At 42.0% G+C, this 27,483-nt stretch overlaps 1 protein-coding gene across 2 annotated transcripts; it reads right to left on the reverse strand.

Annotated features, from left to right (window-relative positions):
* Positions 1-2,822: 2,822 nt before the first annotated feature.
* Positions 2,823-27,083, reverse strand: fez1 (fasciculation and elongation protein zeta 1 (zygin I)). Of its 2 annotated transcripts, none has more exons than XM_029690790.1 (10): positions 26,696-27,083; positions 20,375-20,755; positions 15,615-15,666; positions 14,358-14,444; positions 11,130-11,298; positions 6,280-6,605; positions 5,304-5,384; positions 5,108-5,183; positions 4,740-4,805; positions 2,823-3,828 (listed from the first exon to the last, which is right to left on the reverse strand). In XM_029690790.1, the coding sequence occupies exons 2-10, from the start codon at positions 20,710-20,712 to the stop codon at positions 3,812-3,814; spliced, it is 1,212 nt and encodes a 403-aa protein (XP_029546650.1). In that variant the 5' UTR covers positions 20,713-20,755; positions 26,696-27,083; the 3' UTR covers positions 2,823-3,811. The 2 variants fall into 2 exon arrangements, with proteins under 2 accessions (XP_029546650.1, XP_029546649.1); XM_029690789.1 differs by having other exon boundaries at positions 15,615-15,714; positions 26,696-27,080.
* Positions 27,084-27,483: the final 400 nt, after the last annotated feature.

Raw genomic sequence — 27,483 nt, forward strand, 5'->3', positions numbered from 1 at the left:
AGCGATAGAAACCGCTCCACTCTGTCTCAGCATGGGTAGACCATGTATCTGATGCTGTCTGGACAAAAAAAATATGGCATCTCATACTATTTCTGTCCAGACAGCATCAGATCCATGGGCTAGATATAGTAAAACAGAGGAGCCATGTATTACTCGCTCAGATGCTTTCTCCGGTGAGAGAGTTTCAGCAGAGAGAAAGAGGTGACAGAGGGCTCACTAGCCAAAATCTGTCCAGAATAAGCCCAATGCATTTCTATGGGCTTAATACGCAGACCTAAACTTGTCGCCTGACTTCCCGCCTTCGGGGCAACTACTCCCATTGTTCGGGCAGAGACATGAGCATCTCGTCATTATATACAGATCTCTGGTTTCAGCCATTTGCAAATTGGAAAGGAAAGTGGGCGAGTCCACGGTTCAGATGCTGGCTTTCCCTGAAGTAAATTGATGTTTTACCAAATTGATATAATTACTCTTGTCTTTGATCATATTTGATCATATTACTCCCGTGCTAGCCTCTCTACACTGGTTTCCTGTTAAGGCAAGGGCTGATTTCAAGGTTTTACTGCTAACCTACAAAGCATTACATGGGCTTTCTCCTACCTATCTTTCCGATTTGGTCCTGCCGTACATACCTACACATACGATACGGTCACAAGACGCAGGCCTCCTTATTGACCCTAGAATTTCTAAGCAAACAGCTGGAGGCAGGGCTTTCACCTATAGAGCTCAATTTTTATGGAATGGTCTGCCTATCCATGTGAGAGACGCAGCCTCGGACTCAACCTTTAAGTCTTTATTGAAGACATCCCTTCAGTAGGTCCTATGATTGAGCGTAGTCTGGCCCAGGAGTGTGAAGATAAATGGAAAAGCACTGGAGCAACGAACCGCCCTTTCTGTCTCTGCCTGGCCGGTTCCCCTCTCTCCACTGGGATTCTCTGCCTCTAACCCTATTACAGGGGCTGAGTCACTGGCTTACTGGTGCTCTTCCATGCCATCCCTAGGAGGGGTGCGTCACTTGAGTGGGTTGAGTCAGTGACGTGATCTTCCTGTCCGGGTTGGCGCCCCCCCTTGGGTTGTGCCGTGGTGGAGATCTTCGTGGGCTATACTCGGCCTTGTCTCAGGATGGTAAGTTGGTGGTTGAAGATATCCCTCTAGTGGTGTGGGGGCTGTGCTTTGGCAAAGTGGGCGGGGTTATATCCTGCCTGTTTGGCCCTGTCGTCTGGGTTCTCTGTCCTAGTCATTTTGAGGGAGTACGCACACATACAAGTACCTGGTCTGCTGCAGGCAAATGTAGGAAAGTGTCCATTTGGAGAAGTCTGATTTCTGATTGTCTTAACTCACCATGTCTATCACCAATAAACTGAGCTCCTCAGTCATTTTTTCTTTGTCTCACACAGTAAGGCAATGAACTCTGTTTTTTTTTAACATCTATTGCGAATGATAATAGTTCCTCACAGTAGTTCCTCACAGTTTAAAAAAAAAATAATCTGACACTCTCCCGACTTCGCCAATCACCAAGCCTCGGTGTGAAATTGCAAAATATGAGTGATGATCCCAGATATCCAGTGGAAACGTTACACAAAACAGCTGTCTGCCTCAAGCTCACTGGTGGGGGACTTGACAGCCCAGAATAGGCTCGTTGATACAGTTGCAAGTTTTCTAGAGACAGCTTCAGGCCGGACCCAGTTGATTGATTTGATACAATGTTGCTCTTCACTAGAGATCACAGGAGGCTGGTTATTGAACACGTTTCCACGTCTTGTTTTTATAAGAAACATTGTTGGAAATTCCAAATTGTTTGCATAGCCAAGTTAAGCCAACTTACATACAGCACTGACACACACGCCCCACCAGACCTGCCACCAGGGGTCTTTTCACCGTCCCCATGTCCAGAACAAATTCAAGGAAACGTAGGGTATTATACCGTCATGAGTGCATGGAACTCCCATCTTATATAGCGCAAGTGAACAGCAAACCTTGTTTCAAAAAACAAATAAAGCTACACCTCAAGTAACTACACCTTTACCCCATGTGACCTATTTGTTGTAAGTACTAAAATGTATGTGTAACTGATAGGTGCACACACACACTACGTTGACTATGTCACTAATGTCAATGTCACTGAACACAATTCAATGTCACTAAATATCATTACATTTGAAATCAACGAGCTTGAAACCCTAGGCCTATTGTATTGTCTATTTTTAGTTGAATTCTGGGTTGAATTTAAACAACTGTTGATGACTGCAAATGCTATATAGGCTTAAAAGCCTAATTGATGATAAATGTGTCACATTTCATTTGCTCTTTGGAATGAATTATCAACAGTGAATCTATTTCGTTTTTAGGTAGAGGTCTTTCAGCAATCATTCTCACAATAGCACATTGGTAATAGTCAGTGACAAATATCATAGCTAAACAGCGCTGGACTTGGTTAAAACCCTGGATGGTAGACCAAAGGGGAGCTGTAGATAGTTCAATTCTCCAGTAGGAAGTGCTGCCCACACTTTCTGATAGTGGATATAACGTTGAAGATCTGATGTTGTTTTAAAGATACAAGTTCAACATATTTTTAACAAGGTTTCTCGATGTTGAAATTTAGTTACCATGTCGACCTAGTCCTGTGGTTGAGATTTCACCCTTAAAACAACCGTTTATGTTGATTACTTTTTTCAAATCCAATGTCTTTTCCACGTAGATTCCATGTCACAATACGTTGACAAATTATGTTAAAACAACGTTGAGGTTGTTCCCAGTGGGTTGTGTTGCCTTGATTCAGTCAGCAGAGAGAGAAGGGGCAAAAAAACACGTCTGGCACACAGTTTTAGGGTAGCATGTTTATTTGAACTTGCGATTAGCAATGTAGTATTCTCCTACGTGGCTCACAGGAATTCATAAATAAGTAGGCCTATACCGTATTCAAATGAGCCCATGTCATCAGTGACAATGAAAACTCAATGATAAAACTCCATGGGACAGAATGGGGTGACACATACTCTGATTATTCATTAAATAAAAGTATAAAATAAACAAAACAACAGTACATGATGGCCTATATGAAATATTAGATCACAGTAAAAAGAAATTATCAAAAGTCTGAAGAGCACTGAATATTCAAACATTATTGGTTGCAATAACAAAAACATTCAAATATACTGCACCCGTAATATTAAGCTACAGTACTAGCATGGCAGAAAAGGTAAATGGCTTTTTTATTCAAATTTGTTAAGTTTACAGGTTATTGTCCTCGAATAATGAGAGAAATGTTCAGTCCAGATTTCCTACATTTAAGTTGAACCCATCAATCCTCAATAATCTGTACAAGGTGACATATGGGTAGACAGACAAAATGGCATAAGAACCAAACCCCTTTTAGGCCTGAGGTACAGTGAAGTAAAACATAGCCATGTGAATAGCTGATATCAAATAATCTCTGTAAAAAATAGAAAATAAAACTAAAAACGAATCCCTGTATAACTGTGTGGTCAGTATTAGCTTATCATGCTCTGAAAAGAGATCAGTAAGTCAGTTCTTCAACGGGGGTACAGTGGCCCCATACACTAGTATTCAGGCGGCTGCCATTTTGGCTCTGGACGGATCTTAGTGTGCAGGAAGGACAAGGTGAGCTCAGCAAAAGGCAGTAGTTTTATTACATGAGTTAGGTACAATGATTTAGATGGTAATGATCCATGGCTGATTATGAAACAGGGGGGAGCTCATGCAGCTTGGACTGGAGGAGGGGTGGAGGGTTACCAGATTGGAGAGCCCTCTCCGAAGTCTCCGTCAGAGAGCAGCCCATGGCTTGAATTCTTTAAGTAGGACACAGCACTGGAGAAGAAAAATAGATTGATAATTAGGAATACTTCAATCATCGTTATAATAATTATCATCATAATGTCATCACCTAGTCTTCGTCAACTGTGCTAATCAAATTAGCTAAAAAAACATTATAATGAGCCTTTTTTTTCTTACAGGCACATTTCAAATTAAATAAGTTCAGACAGGAAATTCCCATTTATCTAACCATTTATTAGAAAATAGAAGACAACTCATTACCATTATAATAAACTACAGGCAGTGAGAGAGATATTCCAATGCCCCTGATGGTAACAAAACCAAACGGGTGGAGGCTGGGGTGGTGGTGGACTAGCAGAAAACAGACAACGCATAGCAGGTGGCAGCAATAGTTGCAGCAGCAACATTAAGCAGCAAAGACATGCCAAGCATACAGCTTAGCTTGGTCCTTTGGTATAGCATGGCGCAGGAAATGCCAGGGTAGTGGGTTTGATTCCTGGGACCACTCATACGTAAAATGTATGCATGCTTGACTAAGTCACTTTGGATAAAAGCGGCTGCTAAAAATGGCATATATTTCTATTATTATAGTGGAGCCGCAACGCAGCAGCAGATGATGTGTGTGCAGATCTGGTCAATTTAAATAGCCATATTAGGGTAGGACGTGTTGTTTGAATCCGATTGGTGCAATCTCAGCTGATTCTATGAAACATTCGATATGCAAACACTCGAGTTTCCCATCGGAACAGGCTTCACTTAACTATTATACCAGTGGAATAGCCCCTTTAGGTACCATGTATCAGGCTAGTAAGTAGATGCTGTACTTTCCACTTTTGTTATCTTTACTTGGATAATATAATTGTATTCAATTAGTTATTCCCTTACACTTGGAGTAATACCTATGTAATGTTAAGTGTTTCTAAACCTAATCAAGCATCAGTTACCTTTTAATATGTAGTCAGTTAGCAGTGTAGGCACCTTCTCACTGTCCTCCTTCATGGCGTAAAGAACTGTGGGGAGAAAATCAAAACAAGGCGGTTCTTAGCACTGAGTGTAGTACTGGGCATTGGCACATTTCTGAGCTATGCTACTTGTATAGCTGTTATGTGGGACAGAGACTAATCAAATTGAAAATGATGTTTGTGCCGGGCTAACTGAGCAAAACAACATTTTGAGGGTCAATTTGTGTGTCTATCCAATGAAAATGTAAACGGAGTTGAACATTTGGGGATGTGGTTGTATGATCAGCTAACCCAAACTAGGACAACGACCCATTAGCTTAGCATTCAATTACATTATCCCGCCTACTTACTATTGGTGATCATCTGAAGGTCGTCCACAGTTGGAGGAGTTGCTTTCTTCTCATATGGAATTACCGTGTTTAGATACTGAACAACGAAGACAACGAGAGACAGTTAGGGAAGCGACGTAGCAGTGTTGAATCATTGTAGATTTAACACATTGAACATACTTGGTGGATAGGAGCTATAAATGCTTAAGTGTCTCACCTGTTTGTCTGTCCCTGTGCTGCCAAACGTCTGTCTGATGCCCGTCTGCAGGATGTTGGAGAGGCCCTCCATGCTAAAACGCTGGAACACAGACAATCACCAGCTGTGAGTGACAACGACCCTCTGTCACCACAACACAGTAACACTTTCTATGAGACAGCTGTCTTGTGATGCATTCTAAATGCAGTTATCAGTTATCTATGCATTTCTAAAGCTTATGAGGAGCTTTTATGAATATAGTATGCATAACAGTGTGTTTTATAATGCATGTAACCTAACAGCATTTATAAAGGCTGTTAATTTAAAAGGAGCTGTTATGAATCAAATCAAATTTATTTATATAGCCCTTCGTACATCAGCTGATATCTCAAAGTGCTGTACACTTGTGCTTGTGACATTACAATCAGACATGACCACGTCAATTGTATATAGACTGGTTGTACATCATGATCAGGGCTACAGTAATTGACTCCATTCCTGCATTGTCATTACTAAACAGATAAAACTACCATGGTATTGGACAGGTAAACACAAGCGTGTCCTTTGCTATGAGTAAAGAGGGGCTGTTAAGTGTTGTTAATTTGTTCCTGGATATGGACAGGCTGGTCTATGCTTTTACTGTATAAGAACCTATGGTCAATTCCTCTGTGAGTACTCTGTTGGTTTTTCTTCCCGTAAGTGCAGTTTATAATAACAAAAAATAATAATTGTGCAGTTAGTTAGGGCCTAATGGCCTCTATGTCCATTATCCATGACGATGTGTGAGGCAGAGAGAGTGAAAGAGCGCTGTCTGGCTTGGAAATGCATCCGTATGGACATTAACACACAGACACTCATGCTTGTGTGTGTGTGGGTGTGTGCGTGCGTGTATGTGTGTGACAGACAGACACACACACCACCATCAGCCTATACACTAATACCATTTCCCATACAAACATACCCCCCCGCTCATGTATCTCCCTCCCTCAGTGCTTACCTTCATAGGCATAGAGGCGGGCTTGGAGTCCGTCGGGGCATTGGTTGTAGTAGTAGTACCACCAACCACGGTCGTGGTTACCGCGTTACCCTGCAGACTCAGGCCCTTATCGCTCCGGCGCCGGCGCTTGCCCGTGTCCCGTTGCTCCTTCTGGCGGTTCTGCACATCCATGAGGGCCGTGATGAACGTGTTCTTCACCTCCTTCTCAAACTCCAGCTCGTCACGGCGCGCCAGCTGGGTGACCAGCTCCTCGGAGTACTCCATGATGGCCGACTCCACCCGGCACAGCAGCTCCACCAGGGCTGAGCTGGGCATCAGACTTAGGCCTGGAGAGAGAGAGAGGCATGGTCTGGTATGGAGCTACTATACCTTAGCCTGGAGCCCAGATCTGTTTGTCCTGTATAGCCAACTCCTACAGTCGTTGTCACTAACAGATCTGGGACCAGGCTAACTGTACATAGAGGTGAACCGAGATTCAATATTCATAATATTATATACTGTATCAAATTGCTTCCCTCGAGGGCCAAAGCATTGCTGGTTATCATTATTATCAGGGATTGACTCAGACCTGGTGCATCAGGACGAAGTGCACTCTCTCGCCAAACAATGACAAACTTCAAGGTAAAAAATAAAACCTGGTCCCGTATTCATAAAGCAGGAGTGCTGGAGTGCTGATAGGAGTAGGAGTGTTGATTTAAGATCAGAAAGATCAGAAATCACAGTTTTCTTTTCAATCGCTTTGGTGCTATTTTCACAAGTACTGTATGTGGTGAATTTTCTAAACTCTTAGTACAATTCTCCGAACTGGTAACACTTGTAAGTCTTATATTCAAAACCTTTCATTGTGCATTCATTTGGTTTGGAGACATCTTTCACCACACAACCATTGATCAAAAATATATGTTTACTGTGAAACAGCAAGCGAAAATCGATTTAATCACCAAAACCTAATGAGAGTATTTTCTGCATGAACAGTAGTTATAAAAAAACAACTGTTAATCCAATAGCAAAAAAAATGCAAGATACAGCTTTCAAAACTTTGAATGTTGTATGATACAGTACTGTAAATTACAGTACATAACATTGTTTTCACATTAGGCAATACACCTGCACTACCCATCAAAATTTACTGAAACTCACATTTCCATAATCTGTATCCCATGTGTGATTAAAGTTGGAATTATTGAAGAAATGTTCCACAATCATTGACGCAAAAAAGACATGTATTGTTCAGATATAATTACACTGTAGGTGTACTGTAATCAAATGAAATGAATGAAAGAAACAATGTTTAGCAGGAACTAGTTTGCATCAAGCCTGTCTTGAACAGTTGGTAGGTTCTCATCGACATCACAGCAAAGGTCTTCATTGTTCATGCACCTGGGGAAAAAACGTTTGGCATGACAAATCCAAGGCTGAAATAGGTCTGGATTGATGTCATTGCATGCCTCATCTATAGCCTGAAGGAGGATGGTACACTCATGGTGATACAATCATACACCTTTGACTTGTATTTTCATAATGTATTGTATTTTACAGTATTGTATTGTACTTATGTATTGTAGTGGTCCTTTGTGGCTTAGTTAGTAAGAGCATGGCACTAGCAACACCAGAGTTATGGATTCTATTCCCATGTATATTAAATGGCATATATTACGATATTACAGTACTGTATTGGCCAATGCAATTGTTGTAAAGCAGTGTGATAATCCCCCATTAAAAAGACCCCAGCAGCTTCATCTTTTTAGCTATTTAGGGGATGCATTTGTTACATACAGTACATCTCTAAAACTTACTGTAAAGTCAAATCAAAATTATAGTACATTACAGTATATCAAGTTTTATACTTTACAAACATACATGTTCATTATGTAGTTCTTTGTAGTAGACCTGTAGTAGACAAACCAGTTTAAAACCTATAGGTTTACTAAACGGTTAAGTTGTTATCAATTAAGTAAGAGTAAAATGTATTTTAACAAATGAGAAGACAATTATGTCAAAAGTAATGTGAGCACTGTATTGTGAAAAGCAATAACTTCATATGAACATGAGCAATGTGAAACATGTATTTCTAGATGAAACAATGATTAAGTTTGGTGAAAAAGTGACTTTATGATTGTGTATGTTGTACTTAATTAAACATATGCTTAGAGTTTTGAAACAACTGCCTTTTTGATTATCGGTTTTGAGTCTTGTACTAAGCGTTGTGAAAATATACCATAGTGCATTTGGAAACTATTCAGACCCCTTCACTTTTTCCACATTTTGTTACGTAACAGCCTTATTCTAAAATGGATTAAATAAATAAAAAAATATCATCAATCTACACACAATACCCCATAATGACCATAGACATTTTTTCACATATTAAAAAAGCATAAATAACTTATTTACAAAAGTATTCAGACCCTTTGCTATGAGACTCGAAATTGAGCTCAGGTGCATCCTGTTTCCATACGATCATCCCGGAGATGTTTCTACAACTTAGAGTCCACCTGTGGTAAATTCAAATGATTGGACATGATTTGGAAAGGTGCACACCTATCTATATAAGGTCCCACAGTTGACAGTGCATTTGAAAACAAAAACAAAGCTATGAGGTTGAAGGAATTGTCCTTGGACCTCCGAGGCAGAATTGTGTCGAGGCACAGATCTTCGGAAGGGTACCAAAACAGTTCTGCAGCATTGAATGTCCCCAAGAACACAGTGGCCTTCATCATTCTTAAATGGAAGAAGTTTGGAACCACCAAGACTCTTCCTAGACCTGGCCGCCCGGCCAAACTGAGCAATCAGGGGAGAAGGGCCTTGGTCAGGGAGGTGACCAAGAACCCAATGGTCACTCTGACAGATCTCCAGAGCTACTCTGTGGAGATGGGAGAACCTTCCAGAAAGCCAACCATCTCTGCAGCACTCCACCAATCAGGCCTTTATGGTAGTGGCCAGACGGAAGCCACTCCTCAGTAAAAGGCACATGACAGGCCGCTTGGAGTTTGCCAAAAGGCACCTAAAGGACTCTCAGACCATGAGAAACAAGATTTTCCAGTCTGATGAAACCAAGATTGAACTGAATGCCAAGCGTCACCTCTGGAGGAAACCTGGCACTGCTCATCACCTGGCCAATACCATCCCTACGGTGAAGCATGTTGGTGGCAGCCTCATGCTGTTGGGATGTTTATCCGTGGCAGGGACTGGGAGACTAGTCAGGATCGAGGGAAAGATGAACGAAGCAAAGTGCAGAGAGATCCTTGATGAAAACCTGCTCCAGAGCGCTCAGGACCTCAGACTGGGGCGAACAGGACAACAACCCTAAGCACACAGCCAAGACAACGTAGGAGTGGATTTGGGACAAGTCTCTGAATGTCCTTGAGTGGCCCAGTCACAGCCCGGACTTGAACCCGATTGAACATCTCTGGAGAGACCTGAAAATAGGTGTGCAGCAACGATCCCTATCCAACCTGACAGAGCTTGAGAGGATCTGCAGAGAAGAATGGGAGAAACTCCCCAAATACAGGTGTGCCAAGCTTGTAGCGTCATACCCAAGAAGACTAAAGGCTGTAATCACTGCCAAAGGTGCTTCAACAAAGTACTGAGTAAAGGGTCTGAATACGTATGTAAATGTAATATTTCTGTTTTTTTATTTTTATAAATTTGCACTAATTTATAAAAACCTGTTTTTGCTTTGTCATTATGGGGTATTGTGTGTTTCAAATCCATTTTAGAATAACGCTGTAACGTAGCACAATGTGAAAAAAAGTGAAGAGGTCGGAATACATTCTGAATGCACAGTACTTGGTGAATTATTTTTTAATTTTTTTAAAGGCAATATGGATCCTAGATCATCACTCCTTCTTTGAGATACTTTATGAATATTGGCCAAGTACCACTTCAGGCCTCAAGGGGCAGGAATTAAATAGTCCTGCTGTATACAGTACATACAATATAGGGATAGATGACATAAGTGGGATGATATCACTTGTACATCATCCATTTACATTTTTCATTACCTTGATATTAAATTCTGAGTAGAGTAACTAGCCTTTGACTGTTTCTGTGACTGTGGATGCTGTCTAATATTACTTATATTTTTGGAAGTAAACCGACTTTGCGTAAAACATATTTAAGATGACACACCCAATTCCAAATACAAAGAAATACTCAAACACATGCAGTGCATCTACACACAGACATATGGATTCACAGACATATACCCAAATGTGCTTCCATAAACACACACACACACACACTAAGCAGGAAACGTGTCTCTCATGCAGGGGAGCCACATGGTCACACCATATGTCTTTCCACAGGGAACCATATTGAGTGCGTGCCTTGGCCCTCTGAAACGATGAGACTCATTTAAAAAAATGCCTGCTGCAGCTTTATCCAGTTATTTATCCTTTTTGCACTACATTCACCATAGAGGCTGAAGACTGATGAAATATCCAGATGTTTACTCAGGTAAACTGACAACACTTCCATATTGTCTGATCTATGACCCCTCACACAATCAAAGTCCTACAAGCAGTGCAATAGCCTGCTGAGCTAAAGCCTAGGCATGAACTCAAACAAGTTTACATATGTCTCTTACAAGGTTATTTATTTCACAATCAATGCTCATAGAGCCAGCTCTGCTATATGAGCACATACTTAACCACTATGAGATCAAAGGTCACTTTATTTGTACACAGTATTGTATGGACAGGAAATAGATTTTGGGAAAAGGTGTCGCCAATGACAATGTTAATTGGATGTTGAATTGCTTAAATTGGCACTCTTCTGTTTATCCAACTCCTTGGTTTATGTGACTTGGTGTTTAACCGTTCAGGCAACATTAGTTTCTGTACACTTACCTTCATAGGAGGGCATGTTGTTATTGGAGGCCTCTGACAGCTGTCTAATCTCCTCCAGAAGGGATGGGCTGGTCTTGGATGAGGAGTGTCCACTCTCTTCCTCGTCCTCCTCCTCGGTCTCACCAGGGTCCGGAGAGTTCTCCATCATCTCAACTATCTCCTCAATGACCTTGGAGAGAGAGTGATCGAGTAAGGGATTGAGGGAAGGTAGATGAATACATACACTTTCACAAATAGCACTTAAAGAATCTATGCATCACCAATAGGTAAACATTCATGGTCTTCAGACATTCATTATTCATGTGCAGTAGTCCATGAGGTAATGCAGAATGGAGCTACTTGACATACACTACATGATCAAAAGTATGTGGACACCTGCTAGTCAAACATCTAATTCCAAAATAATTCGCATTAATATGGTTTTGGTCCCCCTTTTGCTGCTATAACAGCCTCCACTCTTCTGGGAAGGCTTTCACTAGATGTTGGAACATTGCTACGGTTACTTGCTTCGATTCAGACACAAGAGCATTAGTGAGGTCGGGCACTGATGTTGGGCGATTACACCTGGCTCGCAGTCGGTGTTTCAATTTATCCCAAAGGTGTTTGATGGGGTTGAGGTCAGGGCTCTGCACAGGCCAGTCAAGTTCTTCCATATCGATCTCGACAAACCATTTCTGTATCAACCTCGCATTGTGCACAGGGGCATTGTCATGCTGAAACAGGAAAGGGCCTTCCCCAAACTGTTGCCACAAAATTGGAAGCACAGAATCGTCTAGAATGTCATTGAATGGTGTAGCATTAAGACTTCCCTTCACTGGAACTAAGGGGCCTAGCCCGAACCATGAAAAACAGCCACAGACCATTATTCCTTCTCCACCAAACTTTACAGTTGGCACTATGCATTGGGGCAGGTAGCGTTCTTCTGGTATCCGCCAAACCCAGATTCGTCCGTCGGACTGCCAGATATTGAAGCATGACTCATCAATCTAGAGAACGTGTTTCCACTGCACCAGAGTCCAATGGCAGTGAGATTTACACCCCTCCAGCCAACGCTTGGCATTGTGGATGTTAATTTTAGGTTTGTGTGTGGCTGCTTGGCCATGGAAACTCATTTCTTGAAGCTCCCGGCGAAAAGTTATTGTGCTGACGTTGCTTCCAGAGGCAGGTTGGAACTCAGTAATGAGTGTTGCAATCGAGGACAGACGTTTTTTACCCGCTACACACTTCAGCACTCCCGTGGTCCCGTTCAGTGGTCCCGTTCTGTGAGCTTGTGTGGCCTACCACTTCGCGGCTGAACCATTGTTGCTCCTAGATGTTTCCACTTCACAATAACAGCACGTACAGTTGACCAGGGCAGTTCTAGCAGAGCAGAAATTTGACGAACTGACTTGTTGGAAAGGTGGCATCCTATGACGGTGCCACGTTGAAAGCCATTCTACTGCCAATGTTTGTCTATGGAGATTGCATGGCTGTGTGTTCGATTTGTCAGCAACGGGTGTGGCTGAAATAGCCGAATCCACTAATTTGAAGGGGTGTCCACGTACTTTTGAATATATAGAGTATAGTCTTGCAATACTTTTCGCCTTGGCTTTTTTAACCACTGTTATTATATGGGGCTTTAATGTATTCTACTTTCGTATATATTTTTTAAACTGTCTAAATAAGCTAGGAATATACATACAGCCCTTCAGAAAGTATTCATATCCCTTGACTTATTCCACATTTTGTTGTGTTACAGCCTGAATTCAAAATTGATTAAATATAGGTTCTCTCTCACCCATCTACACACTACACCATAATGAAAACATGTTTTTTAGAAATGTAAGCAAATTTATTGAAAATGAAATATGGAAATATCTCATTTACATAAGTATTCACACACCTGAGTCAATACATATTAGAATCACCTTTAGCAGTGATTACATCTGTGAGTCTTTCTGGGGAAGTCTCTAAGAGATTTGCACACCTGGATTGTACCATAGTTGCACATTTACTATTTAAATAATTCTTTAAGCTCTGTCAAGTTGATTGTTGATCATTGCTAGACAGCCATTTTCAAATCTTGCCATAGATTTTCAAGCCGATTTATGTCAAAACTGTAACTAGGCCACTCAGGAACATTCAATGTTGTCTTGGTAAGCAACTCCAGTGTAGATTTGGCATTGTGTTTTAGGTTATTGTCCTGCTGAAAGGTGAATTTGCTGCCAGTGTCTGTTGGAAAGCAGACAGAACCAGGTTTTCCTCTAGGATTTTGCCTATGCTTAGCTCTATTCTGTTTCTTTTTAGCCCCCCCAAAAATGAAGATGATAAGCGTACCCCTAACATGAAGCAGCCACCACCATGCTTGAAAATATGAAGAGTGGTACTCAGTGATGTGTTGTGTTAGATTTGCCCCAAACATAACGCTTTGTACTCAGGACATAAATGTAATTTCTTTGCCATATTTTTGCAGTTTTACTTTAGTGCCTTATTGCAAACAGGATGCATGTTTTGGAATATTTGTATTCTGTACAGGCTTCCTTCTTTTCACTCTGTCATTTAGGTTAGTATTGTGGAGTAACTACAGTGTTGTTGATCCATCCTCAGTTTTCTCCTATCACAGCCATTCAACTCTCTAACTGTTTTAAAGTCACCATTGGCCTCATGGTGAAATCCCTGAGTGGTTTCCTTCCTCTCTGGCAACTGAGTTAGGCCTGTATCTTTGCAGTGACTGGGTGTATTGATACACCATCCAAAGTGTAATTAATAACTTCACCATGCTCAAAGGGATATTCAATGTCTGCTTTTTGTTTTTTTACCCATCTACCAATAGGTGTCCTTCTTTGCGAGGCATTGTAAAACCTCCCTGGTCTTTGTGGTTAAATCTGTGTTTGAAATTCACTGCTCAGCTGAGAGACCGTTCAGATATTTGTATGTGTGGAGTACAGAGATGAGGTAGTCATTCAAAAATCATGTTAAACACTATTAATGCACACAGAGCGAGTCCATGAAACGTATGTAACTAGTTAAGCAGATTTTTACAATATAGTGTTTCATTTTTTATACATTTATAATAATTTGTTAAAAACATTATTCCACTTGAACATTATGGGATATTGTGTGAAGGCCAGACTGTAACACAACAAAATGTGGAAAAAGTCAAGGGGTGTCAATACTTTCTGAAGGCACTGTATCTGGAAGTACTACCAAGTTGTTTGTATAACAGAAAGTACGTGTGTCTTTAGTCACCTGATCAGCAGTGATAAGAGGCTCCTCACTTAGGCAATTGGCATTGTCATTCTTCTCGTTCATCTCCTCCTCCTCTTTTTCATGAATCTGGAGAATGCGAGAGACAACGAATGAAACCATGGAAACCCCTTCAGCCACATTAGTGGAATCTTAGCTTCTTAGTATTAGAAATAGAAACCATGGAAACAAGGTTTACCTCCACTGGTGTTAGCGTTAGCATCTTAGCATTAGAAAAATACGATTACAGAAAAGCCATTCACCCATATTGAATTTAGCTTTAGCATATTAGCATTGGCGTTTGGGGAGCTAATGAACATTCCCCAAATTTGACCCCATCATTCCCTTCTCTGCTCTTCATCTGAAAAGACCATTTCTGCCCCTCGAGTTTGGAAGCCATCTTGAAAGTGTTTGGGTTGTACTTAGTCGCATTCAAATTGCCATAATTCTATCTATTGACTGTTTATTTTCTACTTCCCTCTAAAAAAAATATTGCTTTTGATACTCATTGTTCTTATGCCATTGGCCTCAACCAAGTTAATCCCTGCAAGGATATCAATCAGCAATAAACTAAACCAGGGGCATAGAAGACTAAATGCTGATGGACTGCTTTTTCACTGTCTGTAGAGTCTCTTATAGCTTCTGCTGGAGACTGTGTGTCTGCGTATTGGCCCTGACCCAGCCCTGAGCCTTGGCCCTGACTCTTTGAGTGCCTGCAGTTGCATGTGAGAGCAGATTAGGGGAGGAGAGGGCGAGAGGGTGTAGGAGGAGGAGGGTGGTTGACTGATACTGAGTAGCAGGCAGTCAAGGCAGCTCAGCCTTGATTTTTGGTGTCAGGTCAGGTGACGTCAGCGCCACAACCACAAGGCATGAATGACATCCAGCCAGCCAGCCAGTCAGCCAGCCAGCCAGCCAGCACACTCTAGCTAGCATTCTTTCTAAGACGTTGCTCAGTTACAGCACGTCCTCCCACATTGCCTCCCTACAGAACACACTAGTCAGTCACACATGAAAGAGGTGAGGTTTTGAGCAGAAAAGCCCATTCCTTGCACTAGAATCCAATTGATAATACAAATCTGAAATCCAATTGTTCTGAAATCCATTCAAATAAGCCTAAAAGTCTTAAAGAAAAATGCAATTCCAAGATAGCCTTTCAAACTCTTGTCTCAAAATGTTTCAGGTCTTTCCAGGTGAGAAGGGAGAGAAAGATGATTCTTCCCATGACCTTACATGTTAATGAAGTATATTAGAAAGTGTTACCTCCTGATCGGAGAGGTTGCCGTTGAATCCCTCTGAGTTGGGGTCGTCCCAGCTGGAGACAGAGGAAGGGACGTAGTTATCCGTCAGCGCATCCCACACACTGAAACATGGACAACACAAACACACATTCAGTCACTGCAACACAACAGAAGTACACAGTAAAAATGCAACAAAAAAACAAAAAACAGATGCAAACGCACAACCACCAACATTGTAACAGGTCATCTCATACACTGCAACACAAGACGAACACACAGCCACCAACGCTGGAATGATCAGGACATTCACAACAAAGCACAATACACTATCAGTCCTCAAGGCTGAAACTATTTGGAAATAGGCTTTTTGTTTGGCACAGCAGCCTAATCCCAAATCCAGTGCCGGTTTGTGATTTAAAGAATTGAGGAGGAGGATGGATTACATAAGAGGACCATCCTTCTCTTCCTCTCTAGATGACCCTCCTCTACCCAAGTCATATTTGATAGAAATGATCAATTGTATATCTGCAGCCATTTCCTTCTATTAGTGTTCCGTTGACCATTTGCAGACAGTGAATTCAGAGGAAGAGATGTTCACATGACATAATTGTGCTTTGTTCCCAATTCTGTCCCTCATCTTGCCAACATAATAAATAACATCAAAATGCACATCATAATCCTCTGTATTGCACTCCAGGCTGCAATGCACACTGTCAACTAACAATTAAAGAAAAGCCCACAGTTTACACATTTTTTAAAGGTGTCCAATGTGAAGAAGTATAGATAAAAACAGCCCCTTACAGCATTGTGCAGGTCCTCCTCGAACTATAAGCACCTTGGTCCAATCAAGGCTGCAGCCTTGTGAAAATGACCAGAGTAGAACTCTCCCTTTGTTTCCGCTTTCTTTGTTTTCCCAGCAGCTTGGCATGGCACCCACACCCTACCCTCCTCTTAGTGGCACTGCCCAGCCATGCGCCAAACAGGAAACAAGCAGCCATTCATCGGGACTCATGACCTCACAGGTCATGCCTGTTGTGTTGTCCACAACACACACACATACACACCTCTCCATCTGCCAAACAGGAACTAACTGGTACAGCACCGTCCCGTATATTTTGCAAACCTTTAGTTAATCTGGAATTTAGATTTAACCAATCATTCCACCAACTGTGTCGCATAACATAAAGGATCTATCAAGCTTACAACAGATAAATGTGTCCATGTTCCTTGCGTCACTACATGGATAGTGATGGGGTAACCAATTTCAAAACATTCAAATCAGAAACATCATATGATGCGGTTTCTAACTCTGTGGTGTACTGTAGAATAGATAAGTAAAACGCCATTCAGGTACACCCACATGCTAACAATAGCATCCCCAACATGCATCTTTGTATGCCATTGTAATATTATATCATAATGATTTCTGAATATGAATCAATAGGCATAGCCAAGGTCACATATAACAAAGCTATTCTTAGCAAGAGGGTTTATTTCCACCCGATGTGAGAATATCTGCGTTTTCTCTTCAGAGGCTGTTGGCGAATGGGAGTTCTGGTTGCCTGCTGGTAGAGGCAGTAGACAGACCAACAGAGGAACAAGAGAGTACAAAAATACATTGAATAATTCAAGGCCTATCCCGACTGTGGACTGCTGGGGTGCGTTGTGGATTTTGCTGGTGGGCGATTTGGTCGCTGTGAGGTAGGCTGAGTAACAGCTTCACCGTTGGTCATCATAGGATCTGAGAGTTGGGTCATGAGATATGCAGTGGTATTGTTTGAGCAATGTTAAATAATGACATACAGTGAGCTCCGAAGGTATTGGTGACACACTGGATTTGAAATGACACAAAGAGGTTGAGGTGCAGACTCTCCGCTTTAATTTGAGGGTATTTTCATCCATATTGGTTGAACCCTTTAGAAATTACAGCACTGTTTGTACATAGTCTTCCCATTTTAGGCGACCAAAGGTGTTGGGACAAATTCACTTATATGTGTATTAAAGTAGTCAAAAGTTAAGTATTTGGTTCCATATTCTTAGCACGCAATGACTGCATCACGTATGTGACTCTATAAAACTTGATAATAAATAATTTTGTGTCCCATACAAATTAATGGTAAATAATGTATTGTGTCATTTGGAATAATTTTTATTGTAAATAAGAATAACATATGTTCCTAAACACTTCTACATTCATGTGAATTCTACCATGATTATGGATAGTCCTGAATGAATTGTGAATAATGATGAGTGAGAAAGTTAGACACTCAAATATCATACCCCCACAAAAAATGATAACCTCCTCTATTACTGTAATGGTGAGAGATTTGTGCGTCTAACTTTCTCATTCATCATTATTCACGATTCATTCAGGACTATCCATAATCATGGTAGAATTCACATTAATGTATACTGCTCAAAAAAATAAAGGGAACACTTAAACAACACATCCTAGATCTGAATGAAAGAAATAATCTTATTAAATAGTTTTTTCTTTACATAGTTGAATGTTCTGACAACAAAATCACACAAAAATAATGAGTGGAAATCCAATTTATCAACCCATGGAGGTCTGGATTTAGAGTCACACTCAAAATTAAAGTGGAAAACCACACTACAGGCTGATCCAACTTTGATGTAATGTCCTTAAAACAAGTCAAAATGAGGCTCAGTAGTGTGTGTGGCCTCCATGTGCCTGTATGACCTCCCTACAATGCCTGGGCATGCTCCTGATGAGGTGGCGGATGGTCTCCTGAGGGATCTCCTCCCAGACCTGGACTAAAGCATCCGCCAACTCCTGGACAGTCTGTGGTGCAACGTGGCGTTGGTGGATGGAGCGAGACATGATGTCCCAGATGTGCTCAATTGGATTCAGGTCTGGGGAACGGGCGGGCCAGTCCATAGCATCAATGCCTTCCTCTTGCAGGAACTGCTGACACACTCCAGCCACATGAGGTCTAGCATTGTCTTGCATTAGGAGGAACCCAGGGCCAACCGCACCAGCATATGGTCTCACAAGGGGTCTGAGGATCTCATCTCGGTACCTAATGGCAGTCAGGCTACCTCTGGCGAGCACATGGAGGGCTGTGCGGCCCCCCAAAGAAATGTCACCCCACACCATGGCTGACCCACCGCCAAACCGGTCATGCTGGAGGATGATGCAGGCAGCAGAACGTTCTCCACGGCGTCTCCAGACGCTGTCACGTCTGTCACGTGCTCTGTGTGAACCTGCTTTCATCTGTGAAGAGCACAGGGCGCCAGTGGCGAATTTGCAAATCTTGGTGTTCTCTGGCAAATGCCAAACGTCCTGCACGGTGTTGGGCTGTAAGCACAACCCCCACCTGTGGACGTCGGGCCCTCATACCACCCTCATGGAGTCTGTTTCAGAACGTTTGAGCAGACACATGCACATTTGTGGCTTGCTGGAGGTCATTTTGCAGGGCTCTGGCAGTGCTTCTCCTGCTCCTCCTTGTACAAAGGCGGAGGTAGCGGTCCTGCTGCTGGGTTGTTGCCCTCCTACGGCCTCCTCCACGTCTCCTGATGTACTGGCCTGTCTCCTGGTAGCGCCTCCATGCTCTGGACACTACGCTGACAGACACAGCAAACCTTCTTGCCACAGCTCGCATTGATGTGCCATCCTGGATGAGCTGCACTACCTGAGCCACTTGTGTGGGTTGTAGACTCCGTCTCATGCTACCACTACAGTGAAAGCACCGCCGGCATTCAAAAGTGACCAAAACATCAGCCAGGAAGCATAGGAACTGAGAAGTGGTCTGCGGTCCCCACCTGCAGAACCACTCCTTTATTGGGGGTGTCTTGCTAATTGCCTATAATTTCCACCTGTTGTCTATTCCATTTGCACAACAGCATGTGAAATTTATTGTCAATCAGTGTTGCTTCCTAAGTGGACAGTTTGATTTCACAGAAGTGTGATTGACTTGGAGTTACATTGTGTTGTTTAAATGTTCCCTTTATTTTTTTGAGCAGTGTATTATTTACCACAAATTTCTAGTGGCACAAAATTCTGAAATCTGAAACACAACCAAAACAAACAGCAAATGCATCCAACAAGTTTGTAGAGTGACAACCTTGATGTAATGATTGTGTGCTAGGAATATGGGAACAAATACTAATCTTTTGACTACTTTAATACACATAAGTGAATTTGTACCATTACTTTTGGTCCCGTAAAATTCAGGGACTATGTACAAAATGTGCTGTAATTTCTAAATGGTTCACCCGATATGGATGAAAATACCCTCAAATTAAGTCTGCACTCTAACCGCATAGTCATTGTATCATTTCAAACCCAAAAGTGTTGTAGTACAGAACCAAAACAACAAAAAATGTGTCACTGTCCCAATACTTTCTGAGCTCACTGTAGTATCAGCCAATGCTCTGTTTAACTGATAGCTGTGATGCCTTGTGGGATTCTATCTGAACTGCTATGAATGCATAGGTGTAGTGTTCATAGCTGCTCGTTTCACACCAAACCCAGAATTTACATGCTCTGATTGCAGTAAATGGTGTGCCTTACGAATGGGACTGTATAGCCACAAAAGTATGCAATTTGCTCAGAAGATTGCTGCAATGGATGTGCCATGTTATCAAAAATAATACAGGGGTGCATTGTACAACCCAAAAGGAAAGCAGCTGAAGAAAAAAATAATCACTCCCGTGTGATACACCGTTTGTATCTTTAGCTCGTATCTCAAAAGCACACTCTTTATGCTGAAGTCAGACTTAAGCTTCAAAAACACAAAGGTGGTGGCCGACACTCACTCCTCATCCTGCAGCCGCTCCTCGTCCTCCTCGGTGTGGGACTGGTTGCGCACAGGGGCCAGGCCCTCCGTCTTGGTGTTGTAGTTGTGGAAACAGACATTCAGCTTCTCGTCAAACTCATTGACCAGGTCCTCCATGGACTTGAAGCTCATCATCTCCGAGAAGTTCTCCAGTTCGGAGAAGTCCTCGCGGGTGATGGGAGCCAGGGGGGCCATTGGGGCCAGGGGGATGGTGCTGTAAGGGGGTCGGCTGAGGGGCACAGCCCGATCCATGTCCTCTACCCGGCAGGGCCGGAGGTCTTCGAACTCCTCATCCAGGCACACAAGGGGAGCCTCCATGGTGGGTGTTTCCAGTCACAAGTCAACGACAGAGAAAGGAGCCCTAAGAGAGGGAAGGGAAGGAAAATTAGAAAACATGGACTTTACAGGGGGCTGCTTTTTTCAATTCACGTCATTAGATCAGGGTTTTGTCATCCATCCCAAAGAGGTACACATTAAACACTGTCAATACCAGTGACCCAGAAAAGACAAAGCATGTCTGGGTCCCAGCCCAGGCACCAGTATTTCAGGTTTCAGGAAGGCAGTAGTGATGCTAATTCGGGTATCTGCTACATCAGCACTCGCACGTGATTAAAAAAAACAAAGGCTTGGTGATTAGTTGAATCAGGTTCTGGGCTAGAGTAAAAATACTTGATTACATGCTAAATTTACACATAATATATTTTTATGGCATCTCAGGTATCTTGAGTAATTTCAATTTGACATTTATGTGGCAGCAACTCTATAATGGCAAAGTCCCTCCCAAAAAAGAGGAAAGAACCAGTCCCACAGGAAGACAAAATGGTAGTTGAGATTCCTGGTTAACTGTAGTTAACTAAGCAATACTGGTGGGATTTAATTGATGAGGAAAGGGATTCAGGGACAGACAGTCATTATAAAGACAGTACTGTGGCCACCCATTATGTTTTCTAACTTGTCTCGACACTCAACAAAAGAAATAGCTTAGCTAGCCCTACATTTTGATAATGTGCTAATTATAGATTTATCTCTGTGGCAAATTCTGTGTCACAACAAAATGGTACTAAGCACCATCAAACTTGGTGAACATTGTTCAAGTCGGACACTTACCAAATTTAGCACAAATCCTAAAAACTTAAACCTATATGAGGTCATATACTGTAGCCAGTGGTGGAAAAAGTACCCAATTGTCATACAAAGTAAATATACCATAATAGAAAATGACTCAAGTAAAAGTGAAAGTCACCCAGTAAAATACTACTTAAGTAAAAGTCTAAAAGTATGTGGTTTAAAATGTACTTAAGTATCAAAAGTAAATGTAATCGCTAAAATATACTTAAGTACCAAAAGTAAAAGTACAAGTATAAATAATTACAAATTCCTTATATTAAGCAAACCAGACGGCATGATTTTAATGTTTTTTAAATGTACGGATAGCCAGGGGCACACTTCAACACTTAGACATAATTTACAAATGAAGCATTTGTGTTTAGTGAGTCTGCCAAATTAGAGGCAGTAGGGATGGCCAGGGATGTTCTCTTGATGTGTGAATTAGACAATTTTCCTGTCCTGCTAAGCATACATCCTGAGGCTGCATTTATTGTAGCTAAGGGATTTTAACAAAGCTAACCTGAGAACAAGACTTCCTAAATTCTATCAGCATATCGAATGCGCGACACGAGCTGGTTGCATTCTGGATTCCGTGATGCATACAAAGCCCTCCCGCCCTGCCTTTGTCAAATCTGACCATGACTCTATTTTGTTGCTCCCAGCCTATAGACAGAAACTAAAACAGGAAACGCCCATGCTCAGGTCTATCCAACGCTGGTCTGACCAAGAGGATTCCACGCTTCAAGATTGCTTCGATCAGGTGGACTGGGATATGTTCCAGATAGCCTCAGACAATAATATGGATGTATACTCTAACTCGGTGAGCGAGTTTATTAGCAAGTGTATTGGAGATGTCGTACTCACTGTGACTATTTAAACCTTTCCTAACCAGAAACCGTGGATTGACGGCAGCATTCGCACAAAACTGAAAGCGCGAACCACAGCTTTTAATCATGGCAAGGCCACTGGGAACATGACCGAATACAAACAGTGCAGCTATTCCCTCCACAAGGCAATCAAACAAGCAAAACGTCAGTATAGAGACAAAGTAGAGTCGCAATTCAACGGCTCAGACACGAGAGGTATGTCTACAGTCAATCACGGATTACAAAAAGAAAACCAGCCCCGTCGCGGACATCGACGTCTTGTTCCCAGACATTTTAAACAACTTCTTTGCTCGCTTTGAGGACAATACAGTGCCACTGACACAGCCCGCTACCAAAGCCTGCGGGCTCTCCTTCTCCGTAGCCAAAGTGAGTAAAACATTTAAACGTGTTAACCCTCACAAGGCTGCCGGCCCAGACGGCATCCCTAGCCGCATCCTCAGAGCATGCACAGACCAGCTGGAAACAACATATCCACCCTGCTGATCCTCAACACTACTCCCTGTTCACCCATGACTGCGTGGCCATGCACGCTTCTAACTCAATCATCAAGTTTGCAGACGACACTACAGTGATAGGCTTGATTACCAACAACGACAAGACGGCCTACAGGGAGGAGGTGAGGGCCCTTGGAGTGTGGTGTCAAGAAAATAACCTCACTCAACGTCAACAAAACAAAGGAGATGATCGTGGACTTCAGGAAACAGCAGAGGAAGCACCCCCCTATCCACATCAATGGGACAGTAGTGGAGAAGGTGGAAAGTTTTAAGTTCCTCAGCATACACATCACGGACAAACTGAAATGGTCCACCCACACAGACAGCGTGGTGAAGAAGGCGCAACAGCGCCTCTTCAACTTCAGGAGGCTGAAGAAATTTGGCTTGTCACCTAAAATACTCAAACTTTTACAGATGCACAATTGAGAGCATCCTGTCGGGCTGTATCACCGCCTGGTACGGCAACTGCACCGCCCTCAACCGCAAGACTCTCCAGAGGGTAGTGCGGTCTGCACAACGCATCCCCGGGGGCAAACTACGTGCCCTCCAGGACACCTACAGCACCCGATGTCACAGGCAGGCCAAAAAGATTATCAAGGACAACAACCAACCGAGCCACTGCCTGTTCACCCCACTATCATCCAGAAGGCGAGGTCAGTACAGGTGCATCAAAGCTGGGACCGAGACTGAAAAACAGCTTCTATCTCAAGACCATCAGACTGTTAAACAGCCATCACTGTATGCTGTATATAGATTTTTCTACTGTATTATTGATTGTATGTTTGTTTATTCCATGTGTAACTCTGTGTTGTTGTATGTGTCGAACTGCTTTGCTTTATCTTGGCCAGGTCGCAGTTGCAAATGAGAACTTGTTCTCAACTAGCCTACCTGGTTAAATAAAGGTGAAATAAAAATAAATCAAATAAAAAACGAACATAGAGTGGCTGCTGCCAACATACAGACTCACATCTCTGGCCACTTTAATAAATTGACTTAATAAAGGTATCACTAGTCACTTTAAATAACGCCACGTTAATAATGTTTACATATCCTACATTACTCATCTCATATATATATACTGTATTCTATACCATCTACTGCATCTTGCCTATCCCGCACGGCCATCGCTCATCCATATATTTATATGTACATATTCTTATTCATCCCTTTACATTTGTGTGTATAAGGTAGATGTTGTGAATTTGTTAGATTGCTTGTTAGATATTACTGTATTTTCGGAACTAGAAGCACAAGCATTTCGCTACACTCGCATTAACATCTACTAACCATGTGTGTGTGACCAATACAATTTGATTTGATTCAAAATGTATCTAGTACTTTTGGGAGTCAGGGAAAATGTAAGGAGTAAAAAGTACATTCTCATTAGGAATGTGATGAAGTAAAAGTTGTCAAAAATATAAGTAGTAAAGTAAAGTACAGATACCCAAAAAAACTACTTAAGTAGTAGTTTAAAGTATTTTTACTTACGTAATTTACACCACTGACTGTTGCAATAATAAATCAGTCATCCCCAATGGTGAATTACTCTATGTAATTCTTGTTCTTAATAACTATTCTGGAAAGTACAGAGTGATCTGTATGAAATTGCCAAGAACTATTGATTCCTGTATATAATGAATTCTTGTAGATAATAGATAATGAAGCAAGAACTGTTGGATAAAAGTTGTGTTTGAGTCCAAGTTCTGACGCAGTGCAATTACAAGAGTGAGGGCTAGATGTACTAACGCTTTTCCTGGATCTTCGCCTGTATCCAGGGAGTGGAGTGGAGAGAAACCAATTTAAAACAAGCTTGTGTAAGCGTCTTCCTCTCTCTCCATCACATTACTCAGCAAAGTGCCGCTTCATCAAAAGCCAGATATTATTCTTCAGCCTCTCCTCTCTCTCTATTTGTCTCTTATTTCCATCATACCCGCCCTTATTTTCTGCAGAGAAGCCTCTGGGTTTGTATTCATATAGCATCCCAGAGTATGAGTGCTGATATAGGATCAGTTTGGCCTTTTATATCATAATGAATGAGATTATATGGACAGAGGGGATCCGATCCTCAGCACTCCTCCTCTGAGATGCTTTGTAAAAATGGGCGCTGATCATGTCTAATTGACATGAAATGCACAGTCCAGGAAATGACTACAAGTCCCACAATCCCTTCCAACAGAGACGACGATGAATCATCCCGTCTCCATTATGTGACTGACAACTGGCATTTGAAAACATACAATGCATGTATGGCAATGTGACATGCGCTCTGGCACATTGCATGTGTATTATTGTTCCTTCAAATTAATTATTAGGCAACTAAAATTAAGTGTCAATGTAATCTTAGTCATGTTGTTAAAGATATTTGCAGCTTTTTATGGCTACATAAGAAGCTTTTAGCTTTTGTTTGTTCCTAGACCATATGCTAACGGACATCTTGCAGGTGGATACAAAGAAAATACTGAAAACAGGAGAACATCCTTTTGTTCTAGTAAACAAGTGAAATCATGACAGCAGGCTGAGTGACAATATGGATGTGTGTGTGTGTGTGTGTGTGTGTGTGTGTGTGTGTGTGTGTGTGTATGTGAATGTACTGTATGTGCATGAGTGTATGCACTCATGTGTGTGACGTTTGACCTTCACCTTAACCAATGGACCCAGGTGTATGGCTGTGTTACCCTCCAACTGTTTCGCTCCCTGCCAGAGGCCAAAAACACAAAAAACAACCAATCATAGAACCTCATCAGAGGTAATTTAAAGATACACTATGCAGAAATTGCTCCGCCATTTCCTGATTGCAAAAAATAATAATAGTTTAATAATAATAGTTAATTTCAGTTTATGTAACAAAACAAGCAAGTATAGTGTAGAGAATCATTGTACAATCTAGACCGCTGTGAAATATTTTTTCCAGAAACAAAAATATTGTATTTTTAGCTGTTTGAAGCTGGTGTACAAAACCGAAAGTAAAAGACGCAAAAACGAAACTTAAGAACTGGACACATAGAAATAGAGCACATAGAATGGATCTACCACTTCTTAGACTTGCTTTCAAAGATAATGACAGATTTATAACTCACATTTCTATATGAATTGGGTCTGGTCGCCCAAAAAGTTACAAAGAGAAATAAATGGCTGTCCCCATAATATACTGGAAAAAAATAACTGCCAGCCCACTGACTGGACAACAAATCAATATTTGTTGCTATGCCAAATCTATTGCCATAATTGAATAAAATAAATCAAGCCCATTTTTTATATTGTTGATTTTTTTAAACATATTTGGGTGATTTGAATTAAATTGAAACAGTGATGGGTGGATCATATGGTTGCATTTATCTCAGAACAATACAAACCCATGTCCTTTGCTATTCATATTCATATGGCTGTGTGGCTGCCTACCGAAGCCTCTCCTGGGGTGAACATGAATATGTTTACATCTTTTACTACCATTGGCTTCATGAGAACATCCTTGTCAGTCCCATTGTGGAAGAAGATGGTTTTGGCTAAGATGTATAACAAAATTGAAAGCTACTTTATTCCAACATTCATACCGGCATATAATTTACACAGCATCTTTTGCATTGATATAACAAAAATCAATGCGTGTTCAGCAGGCATACTGCTATAATAAAAATGGACACCAAGCACTGACTGTATATGTCATCAGTGCTTCTTAGGGTGAAAAACAGGAGGGGGAGGGAGAGAAGGAGAGGATGAGAGGACGAAGAGATGGAAGACAAGACCATGGTTACATATGAGGGAGACGGAGGGGGGAGGTGGAGGTAGAGAAGGATAGATAGAACGATAGATTACCTGCAGTAACCGTGCCTCCTGTAATATGGCTTAGAAACAGAGAGACAGTCCCTCCTAGGCAAGGCAGATCTGCAATACGCCACCTTCCTCTGTAAATCCCAACACTGGCCAACCAACAGCAATCACAGTCATTCCAGAGACTGGAGAGAAAAGAAACAGAGAGAAAGAAAGAAAAAAAAAGACAATGGCCGGTGCTGTTCTGTCTGTCCGTTCTCCTCCAGTAGCCCACAGCCCCCTTGCTTATCTCTCTCCGCTGGCTGCAGCTGCACGTTGTTTTCCAAACAATACGCAACCTCAGCCTCAACCTTACTGGAGAGAGAGAGCCTGTGCGTCGCTCGCTGGCTCTCTACAGCCTGCCTGCGGAATCATCATCCCCCTCTCTCCTCCTCCTTCTCCCCCTCTCCCTTTGTCCACACCTCCCTCCTCCAAGGCTCAAACCCTCAATATTAATGAGGAGAAGGGAGAGGCAGCTGCACCCTGTGTGTACTGTAGAGACCACGCAGACTGTCTGCCATGGCTGCATTATTATATTTTCCCGGAACCTGCTACTTATCATTCTATGGGTAGAATTGCAGGGAAGCTAGCTTAATTCAACTGAGCCAGCTAGCACCATGCCTGTGAATATGCTTTTGACAGGGACAGAGTGCTGCTGGTGCGGAAACAAAGCTGAAAGGAAGGGCCCTGAGACTAGGGGGTCGACGGTTAGTTTAGTTTGCTAGCTAGCTTGGGAAGGAAGAAGGTTGTAATTGTTGGTCCCACCTCAATGAGAGCGGTAAGCAGAGGGAGTA

The sequence above is a fragment of the Salmo trutta genome, chromosome 15 (genome assembly GCF_901001165.1).
Source record: "Salmo trutta chromosome 15, fSalTru1.1, whole genome shotgun sequence".
Taxonomy (NCBI): Eukaryota; Metazoa; Chordata; class Actinopteri; order Salmoniformes; family Salmonidae; genus Salmo; species Salmo trutta.

Bases quoted from the DNA above. Each gene is read 5' to 3' on its own strand.
- fez1 (XM_029690789.1), bottom strand. From the start codon at position 20,712: ATGGAGGCTCCCCTTGTGTGCCTGGATGAGGAGTTCGAAGACCTCCGG. The intron at 5,184-5,303 runs GTGAGACACTTA...TTCGTTGTTCAG, and splicing joins GCACAGGGACAGACAAACAG to TATCTAAACACGGTAATTCC. The intron at 4,806-5,107 runs GTAAGTAGGCGG...TTCTCCCCACAG, and splicing joins CCTTCAGATGATCACCAATA to TTCTTTACGCCATGAAGGAG.